Raw genomic sequence first — 9,526 nt, 5'->3', positions numbered from 1 at the left:
GGAGGGTAAGTAGGATGGGAGAGGGAGGGGCAGGTGGCAATTTTCTCGGGAACATCTCTGTGAAATCAGATCTGGAGACGGGGCGGAAGAGAGGGCAGACGCGGTGACTTCTTCACCCCTTAGCATGCAAGGCTGCTTGCGGGAGTCCTCCAGCTTCCCCGACCACCACCCACTGGCTGGAGCGAAGGGGAAGCATCAACACTAAGTTCAGGCAGGAATCCTTCCGACACAGTAAACTCGGGGCCCCCGACACTGCCCGCTCCCCACCTTCACCAGCGGGCCCCCCAGTTCCTTCCGATGCCACGTTCTTAGTCCTCCTCCCGACGCCGATGCCCTGCGCCCGTGCCCTGGTCCTGCGCGTCGACCCCAGCTCGCTGCAACGCCCCTCCCCGGCTCCCCTCGCCACCCCATCCCCGAGCGGCTCATCACATAACCATCGAACTGAGCTCTCGCTTAGTTCCCCAGCACTAACCAGTCCTCCACCCTCGGCCGAGTCACCGCGCTCGGTCACTATTTCCGTGGAACCCGCAGGGATTCCCCCCCACCCCCCACCCCACCCCCGCGCCCAAAGGCGGCCTGAGACCCAGTCTTTCCGCGCAAGACCCCTCGCCACGCACCGCCTCTCTCGGCCACAACCCCTTCCTCGGGCTGACCCTCCAGGCTGACTCCCACCCCGACCGTCTCCCGCGCCGCCGGCGCTCCACACGCGGACCCTCCCGCGCGCCTCCGCTCCCGCCGACCCCTCCGGGGTCCTCTCGCAGCTCCCGCGGACCCCGACCGCCCTCCGAGCCTGACTCCACCAGCCTCTGCCCGCCCCCGCCGGCCGCGGGCACTGTCCCCCCGCTGACATTGAGGCCTCTCCGCTGGGTCTCCTTCCCCAGCGGCGCCCAGCGGGGTCTAACCACAGCCCTCGGCCCCGAGCAAGCCCACTCTCCCCAGCCCACCCCGTCGGAGACCGCCCCCAGCCCCCAGCCACTCCCCCACCGCCCCCGGCCCGCACTCACCCGCCTCCCCGCGCTCGCGCAGCCGAACCTGCCGGCAGCGACACCTGACAGCGGCCCAATCAAAGCGCGACTTCTCTGCGGTGCCACCAATCAGCGGAGGGCGCGCACCGGCAGCGGAGTCAGGCTGCGTTGGCCGGCGCTTCTGCGCGGAGGAGGGTGGCCCCTAGCGGCACTGTGGGGGAAGTGCAACCTGATGCTCCGATTTCTAACTGCGTCGCCACAATTCAGATGCTGCACTTGCCAGTGATACAAAGGAGTGAGAGGGGGCGGGGGAAGGGTGCGGGGAGCCACATGCAAAGGAAGAGGAAGAGTTTGTGTCGTTGCACCTCCTGGAGGACAAAACCTCGTCTTCTTTTTGTTTTACAAAAAATAAAAACTGAGTGTGCTATACGTAGAGATCCAATAAATATGAGTTAACAATGTTACCGGGTGAAGATGTCAAGTAAATGAATGGACATGGAAGACGGAACAAGTTGATTCCTTTCTCCTCACTTTGCTTGTTCTCTGTCCTCTAGACTTGACTCCGGGCCTCGCTTGTAATAGCTGTGCAGCCCAAGTTACTGAACTTGCTTTGGCCTCCATGTTCTCGTCTGTAAAAGAGTGGGGTTAAAAACCTAACTCATAGGGTACTGATTATGTGAAAGCATTTTGTACCTGTTTGTATTGCTCCATTTGCAGCCTCACATAGATTTCCCTGATTAAAACAATTCCAAGTTCATTGTTTCTTCCTGCACCCTTTGAAATCTTACCACTTTTTCAGTCAGGTGCATATTATCCTGACCCCAAGGCTTCCCAAAAGGGATAGAGATGATTCTAATGACTGGCCCTAAGAGAAATAGAAACCTCCTTAGTTCATGCTCAGGCTCATATCCTTTCTACCACTCCAACCTTTCAAACAAGTTATTAAAGCATCTTGTAGGTAATAAACATATCTTCTCATTCTCCTGGAAATGTAGACTCAATCTTTAGTCATCCGTTGGAACAATACAATTCAATTCAATAATATAATACACACAAGAGTCCCTTGTAATTGTAAAGTACTTGATAAATATTGAATATGATTGATAATAATTATTGTTAAATGCCATATGTTGAGTGATTTATTTTTTAAGATTTTAAAATTAACTTGAGAGAGAGGATGTGAGGGGGAGGAGAGAGAGAAAGAGAAGCATTGATCCATTTTCCACTTATTTATGCATTCATTGGTTGATTCTTGTATTTGCCCTGACTTGTGGCATTCCCAAGGTCCCTGCAGAGTTTAAGCAAGTAGAACTTAAGCAAGTTGATCAAACCCACAACCTTGGGACAATGCTCTAACCAACTGAGCTACCCGGCCAGGGCTTGAGTGATTTCTTTACTCCTCTAGGCAATTCTTATTTTTCCTTCTGTAATTCTCGCTTCCTACCTCTTTAATTTAGTAACTGCCATCTCAATCAAATAACCCTACTGTTCTGGAAGATTATCTCCCTCCTTTACCAGGGTAAATATGCACCCTGTAATTATATTTGCTTACTCATAGCTACTCCTCAATTTAGGTAATAAGCCCCCACAACACAGGTAACATTTTGTGTGTCTCTCCAAGCGTGACCGTACTTCAACTGCAGAATTCGATAATTGCTTTTTGACCAGGAGAAAAAGGAATTAAGTGATGGACCCAAAAGAGAGGTGGATGGCTTCTAAAGATACCCACAAATGAAGAAGGCAGGAAAAGGACCACAAGGGAAGCCTGAGAAGAATGAAGGGAATGAGAGTATAGGGGTGGAGTTGTAGGAATATCTCTTTCTCAAATAATCTCCCCTAAGATTTTCAAGTATCTTACTGTCTTGTGGATACACCAAGAAAGCGGAGGGAAGGGGCTAATGCCCCCATGACTACCCCACCTTAACTGACCCTCCATACTGAAGCCCCCCATCGCTACTTCAGCTCCAACATTTATTCTCCTTTCTGCCAGGACAAAAGTCAAGTCACACCAAAGTCACACTGGGAACTGTAGGAGTAAAGCCCTCTTAAATCTAAGGAAAGAGGGGAAGACAGAGGACCAAAGGGAAGGTTGAGATTCCCTGGAGACCTTATGCCCTGGGACACCACTCCCCCCTCACACCCTGGATTAAACAGCGTTAGGGAGCCAAGAGAGGAAACACTTGTGGTGAACGGGAACCTGTGCCCGCCTGTTCCATTCCTGCACCCAATCATCTCACCACACCCTGTAACTAACTCGCCTTTATACTCCACCTCGGCCCAGGAACTGGGAGCTACAGAGAGGGGAGAGGAGGAAGAGGAAACCAGCAACTCCCTGCCCGACCCCAGCCCTACCTCCGTGCAACCAACAGGTCAGCCAGTTTGCAGAAACTACTCAGAGGGCGTCCTGCGAGCAGCCTGGAATAGACTGCTGAGAAGCAAACGATCAAAGGTGAACCAGGGGATGGGAAGGAGGGTGGGGAAGGGAAAAGGTGTGAGGGACCCTAAGAAGTGTAGGCAGGACGTAGCAGAGCTTCAGATTAGGGGGCAGGGGCAGGGTGGGGGAACACAGCATGGATCAGGTAAGAGTTGTTCATGTTTCCCTGATTCTTCTCGACCTTGTAAGGAGAGTACAGGTATGAAGGGAGGTGCCTGGGTTCTCTTCCTGGTTCCAAAGAAAAGGTGACCTTGAACCAGCGGATGTCTTTCCCAGTCTCTGCCTCTAACGCTGTGCTCCTCCGTGAGTTCCTCCGGTATCTGTGCGCACCCCCCGGGACTCCCTCCCCTGGGAAGACGGAGAGGTTGCTGGGGCGGACTGAAAACAGAGAAGAGGTTGGGCACGATCGCCCTTTCACACCCCCAGAGTGACGAACCGAGTTTCCCATTAAACCGAGAGGCTTGGGGGAGGGTATTCGAACAGACCCCTTGGGTGCTGTTCCTCTACGTGGTGCTGAAATCTGGGCAGCCTTATCCCAGGGGTGCAAATCCCCGGTCCCTCCGGTCCCCCTCATCTGCCAGGCGGTTGCCGCCTACCTCTGTCTCCGCACACCTAGCGCGGTGGCAGGCGGAAGGCGGGGTCTGGGGGAGCCCCACCCCTGGAGACTGCGGCTGAGGCCTGCCTCGCCTCCTCCCGCTAGCTCATTGCGCCTTTCCTGCAGGCTGCTCGGTACCGGCTTCCCCTCCAGCCTTCACTCCGGGCCTCATTTCGGATCCAGCCTTGCACCCAGCAGCTCCGGCCCGCAATCCCCCTGGTGGCATCCTTCCTCCCGGTTCCCGCCCTGAGCCTGCTCCTGCTCTGACATTCCGTAGCAGGATCCTCGAGCCATGGCCGGTCCCTTCTCTCGTCTGCTGTCCGCCCGCCCCGGGCTCAGGCTCTTGGCTTTGGCTGGAGCTGGCTCTCTAGCTGCTGGATTTCTGCTCCGCCCGGAACCTGTACGAGCCGCCAGTGAACGACGGAGGATGTATCCCCCGAGGTATCAGTGTCTGAGCCCCCACCCCCACCCCCACCCCGACCCCGGGAAGTGGTGATGGGAACGGAGGTGGGGATGGAGATGAGGACCGGGTAACAGAGAAGGGCTATAGCCACGAAGGCTCTGGAGTGGGCTGCTGTACAGTCTGGAGACCGCCCTCTGGGTTCCTGCCCTGAGCCTGCTCCTGCCCTGACATTCGGTAGCAGGCTCCTCGCGCCATGGCCTAGTGCTGATGGGGTGGGGGTGGAAGCTAAAACCACCAGGCCAAAGCATTCCTGGGGATCTGTAACCTGGTCCAGCGAGTTCTGGTTGCATCTCTGTCCAAATCGCTCATTGAGAGATCAGGAACTATCCTTTTTGATCTCGTTCATCTCCTTTTCTTGTTGTTCTCCCCCATTTCCTAGATTTCCTCCTTCGTCTTTCCCCTCCCCCATTCTTAATGTTGTGCTCACGGGATGGAAGAATTGAGCAGATCTGGGAGAATTGAGCTGGCCAGCCAGAGGAAGCTAGAACTGCTGGGAAAGAATAGACCCCGAAATCCCTAATGAGATTACCAAGGTTTAGCTTCTCTGTAGTCTCCCCTCCTCCCCAGGAGGACAGCCAGACACAGCTACTAGGACAGCTCCTGGCTGAGGGCACTAGGTCAAGGCCACCTGTGCTCTCCCTCCATGGTTACTGGGTACCCCCTCCCCAGTGCTGAGTACCCAGACCTCCGAAAGCACAACAACTGCATGGCCAGTCACCTGACCCCAGCAGTCTATGCCCGGCTCTGCGACAAGACCACACCCACTGGCTGGACGCTGGATCAGTGTATCCAGACTGGCGTGGACAACCCCGGCCACCCCTTCATCAAGACTGTGGGCATGGTAGCTGGAGATGAGGAAAGCTATGAGGTAGGGGGCCCTCAGAGTTTCCCTGGTGATCCAACTCATCTGCCCAGTAATCCCAGCTCCTTCCCCATTAAAACCCCTCACTTACCCTTGAAACTGATCCATCTGTACTTATGTTTTCTGACCCAGTGAAATCAATCCACGTTTAAAGCCTAGGAGGGGATGCCCCCTCCTGAACCATCCTCTCCCTCCGAATTCTCCTTCAGGTATTTGCTGAGCTGTTTGACCCTGTTATCCAAGAACGACATAATGGATATGATCCCCGGATAATGAAACACACCACTGACCTGGATGCCAGTAAGGTGGGTCAAAGATTCCACTTTTGATTTGCATTGCCTCATGAACAGCATTCTGTTTCTTCGATCCTTAATTATCTTTTGACTCATGGTCATTATACTGCTGAGCTTTCAGCCTTGGTGTGGAGAAAGGATTGTGTTTTAAGCAGCAGACATGAAGAAGAGAGGGTGTTTGAGAATGACCATTCTGCAAGGTGGGCAGGTGGGGGAGGGATCATAATGCCCTCTTCAATTGGACTGCTTGCCCAATGGACTTCTCCTTCCAATGCATGCAGTGAGGACTCCTCTATATGGTCGCCTTAAGACTAGGAAGAGAATGCCAGGAATCTGTTTTTCCCCAAGGCCCTCTGTCCCCACCTACTGTGCTTGTGATTTATATTAATTTCTCTTATTCCACAGATACGTTCTGGCTATTTTGATGAGAGGTATGTGTTGTCCTCAAGAGTCAGAACTGGCCGAAGTATCCGGGGACTCAGTCTGCCTCCAGCTTGCACTCGGGCAGAGCGGCGAGAGGTGGAACGTGTTGTGGCGGACGCACTAAGTGGCCTGAAGGGTGACCTGGCTGGTCGTTACTATCGGCTCAGTGAAATGACAGAGGCTGAACAGCAGCAGCTTATTGATGTGAGGGGCCTGGAGAAAGTGCTAGGTGGGGGGAGCAGATGGAAAGAAGGGTCAGAGGGCAGGCTGGGCCAGCTGGGACAGAAGGACTTTGAGAGGCCTCAGGGCTACTGTAAGAGTTCTTAAACCAAGTCCCTTTATCTCCCCAGGACCACTTCCTATTTGATAAGCCTGTGTCCCCATTGCTGACTGCAGCAGGAATGGCTCGAGACTGGCCAGATGCTCGTGGGATTTGGTATGAGGCTTACCTTACCTCTTTTGTCACCATATCCCCATAAGTGCCTTTTGCCCCTCTACCTCTCCCCATTCTTGCCCTGTCTATTGACCCCTGTCCTTCCCTCTCTCCTGCCTTCAGGCATAACAATGAGAAGAGCTTCTTAATCTGGGTGAATGAGGAGGATCATACACGAGTCATCTCCATGGAGAAGGGTGGCAACATGAAGAGAGTGTTTGAAAGATTCTGCCGAGGCCTCAAAGAGGTTGGACAAGAGCGTATAAGGGAAATAGGTGGTGGTGGTGGGGGGGGGGGGGCATAAGACAACACAAAATGCTAGCCCATGTAGATTGACCATATAAGTTATCATAAGTTATCAACCAACCCAGGACACTTTTGATAGTAAAAGAGATCATCATCAATTACTCCAGGACAACAGGTATAAATCAAAACTGTCCAAGGGAAACCAGGATATATGGTCACCCTAAGACTAGGAAGACAGTGTCAGGAATCTAAAAAAATAAAGCAGTTATCAGATAATCTGAAGAAAAAATAATAGATCGTGGGTCAGTGCCTGGGGTGTGTGGTGTGGGATGTGCAGATAAGGAAAAGGTTTGAGCCTGGATTGATGTATGGAATAAGAGATTGCTGTGTTCATGATTCTAACCACTCAGTTCTGAGCATAGGTAGGCCTCACCTTTGGATTCTGTCATTCCTGCTAAAGTATCATGTCTAAATTTTAAACTGAGAGAGGAGCGGGAGAGGGAGAGGGAGAGAAGGTGGAGGATCAACTGGCTTAGAAGTTCCAGAATATGTGGCTCTACATGAAGGGTTGAACTGAATTCTCAATCCTATGTGGATTGAGTTTCCATATTCAATACTAGATTAAGAATTCCCATAAACCCAATTCTTATTGTATATTCTCATATATACAGTTCTATTTTGGACTTATAAAGAGAGAGAGAGCTCTTCTTCCTTTTATAATCTAGCTGGGAAATTTCTACTGTTTTTGTCAAATAATAGATAACATTCTGATTGTTAAGTGGGTAGGGAAGTACTTTTTAAATTCTGTACCTCAGTCTCCTCATCTATAAAATTGGGATAATAAGACTTCCTACATTTTAGGTTGTTGTGAGGATTAAATGAGATAATGCATGTAAAATACCTGGCCCATTAGTAATGCTCAATAGGGTTTAGCTGCTGCTATTATTCTAGAATCTAGTGGTTGGCAAACTCATTAGTCAACAGAGCCAAATATCAACAGTACAACGATTGAAATTTCTTTTGAGAGCCAAATTTTTTAAACTTAAACTGTATAGGTAGGTACATTGTTATTAACTTAATTAGGGTACTCCTAAGGCTTAGGAAGAGCCACACTCAAGGGGCCAAAGAGCCGCATGTGGCTCGCGAGCCGCAGTTTGCCGGCCACGGTTCCAGATGGAAGGGTTTCCCTATGTTCAGCGTGTAAAATATCCCCTGATGCCATGATTCTTTCTGAACGATAAACAGGGTCCCCTTTGCTCATGTTAGGTAGTGGTGTTAATGTCCACCACTCTGGCGGATCCCATCTCTTCAACTCTAATAGCCATCTTCATGACTAGGATACTTAAGTGAAACAAAAACACCCTAACACCACCTGGCACACACACATACCTGTAAGTATGGCCCTTCTACACTTTTTCTTTGCTTTCTGGTATGTCCTTCTTCCACTGCTAACAGAAGGCTCTCTTGCCTCTTCCTGTTGCAAAGCCTACATTTTCCTTTTCTGTCTGAATCCTCCTAAGTTCTAGGCTCATTAGCAAAACAAAGATAATCAATGCATGCAGAGCTCATTGAATAATCAACTCTTTCTCAGTTCAGTTCCACACCTCTGGACCATCCTTAATGCATTAATCCCTCAAGTTTCTCTTCTTCAACACACAAGGTATTTTTCTGCAATCTCATCATTATGGGCTTACCTTACATGCAAGATAATAACAAACCATTTCTACAAAACAAACAAAACCCTGGACAGGGTCATTCTTTCACATCCCAAGTTTCTGGTTCTAGACATATTTCTAGAGTCCTGTGAGTCTAGCTATGGGAGTGTCCACATATTCCTGACTTTTCACTAACAGAGCCTTTGTGAACTCAGGTGGAACGGCTGATCCAGGAGCATGGCTGGGAGTTCATGTGGAATGAGCGTTTGGGATACATCTTGACCTGTCCATCTAACCTGGGCACTGGACTACGAGCAGGAGTACACATCAAACTGCCGCTGCTAAGCAAAGTAAATGAGTTGTGGGGTTAGAGAGGGTTGAGAGTGAGGAAGGTGGCTGTGTGAGGATGAGGGAGTGGGCACTTTGGAAAGAAACTAGACACATTGGGAAAGAGCTCTGAGCAGGTTCAGGGCCCTCTCAGGTAGAACCAATCTCTGTCGCTATTCACCCTGCTCCCAATCCCTATCTCCCTTCTAGGATAGCCGCTTCCCAAAGATCCTGGAGAACCTAAGACTCCAAAAGCGTGGAACTGGAGGAGTGGACACAGCTGCCACAGGCAGTACCTTTGACATCTCTAATTTGGACCGACTGGGCAAGTCAGAGGTGAGATCTTCAGGGATTAGGGTGAGGGGAGGTATAAGTCTATGTGGGCTGAGATATAACAGTGAGTGAGATTCAGGAATTTAGAGAATCTAAAATAAAAATCAGGTTGAGTGGGGAGGCAATTGGAAATGAGTTCTCAAAGCAGGCAAATCAGTGCTAAAGAAAGAAACTCAGGTTGTGGGAAGCAGAGACCAAGAATTAGTGTCCTTTAGGTGGAGCTGGTGCAACTGGTCATCGATGGAGTAAACTATTTGATTGACTGTGAACGGCGTCTGGAGAGAGGCCAGGATATCCGCATCCCTCCACCTCTCGTCCACAGCAAGCATTAACTCCCCATCCTCAGCAGATGACTCAAGATCCCCAGGACGTCTGCCCGTTCCAATGGTGGCCTATCCTACTTGCCCTGGATGCCCCCCACTTCCTGTGTCCCAGTAAAGACACCTTGCTGTGCTCCACCTGTCTGTCTTTTTCCTAATGATGGGGTGAGGAGGGAG

At 51.0% G+C, this 9,526-nt stretch overlaps 1 protein-coding gene across 3 annotated transcripts; it reads left to right on the top strand.

Annotated features, from left to right (window-relative positions):
• Positions 1-3,244: 3,244 nt before the first annotated feature.
• Positions 3,245-9,487, top strand: CKMT1B (creatine kinase, mitochondrial 1B). Of its 3 annotated transcripts, XM_081084158.1 has the most exons (10): positions 3,245-3,414; positions 4,121-4,435; positions 5,127-5,325; positions 5,529-5,624; positions 6,018-6,239; positions 6,386-6,471; positions 6,592-6,715; positions 8,585-8,719; positions 8,907-9,032; positions 9,245-9,487. In XM_081084158.1, the coding sequence occupies exons 2-10, from the start codon at positions 4,287-4,289 to the stop codon at positions 9,359-9,361; spliced, it is 1,254 nt and encodes a 417-aa protein (XP_080940284.1). In that variant the 5' UTR covers positions 3,245-3,414; positions 4,121-4,286; the 3' UTR covers positions 9,362-9,487. The 3 variants fall into 3 exon arrangements, with proteins under 3 accessions (XP_080940284.1, XP_080940283.1, XP_080940285.1); XM_081084157.1 differs by lacking the exon at positions 3,245-3,414 and having other exon boundaries at positions 3,856-4,435; XM_081084159.1 differs by lacking the exons at positions 3,245-3,414; positions 5,127-5,325 and having other exon boundaries at positions 4,036-4,435.
• The last annotated feature ends 39 nt before the right edge of the window (positions 9,488-9,526 follow it).

This window comes from Myotis nattereri (assembly GCF_964212035.1).
Source record: "Myotis nattereri genome assembly, chromosome: 1".
Lineage (NCBI taxonomy): Eukaryota > Metazoa > Chordata > Mammalia > Chiroptera > Vespertilionidae > Myotis > Myotis nattereri.
Note: the sequence above shows the minus strand (reverse complement) of the source record. Positions and strands in the feature narration are given on the sequence as shown.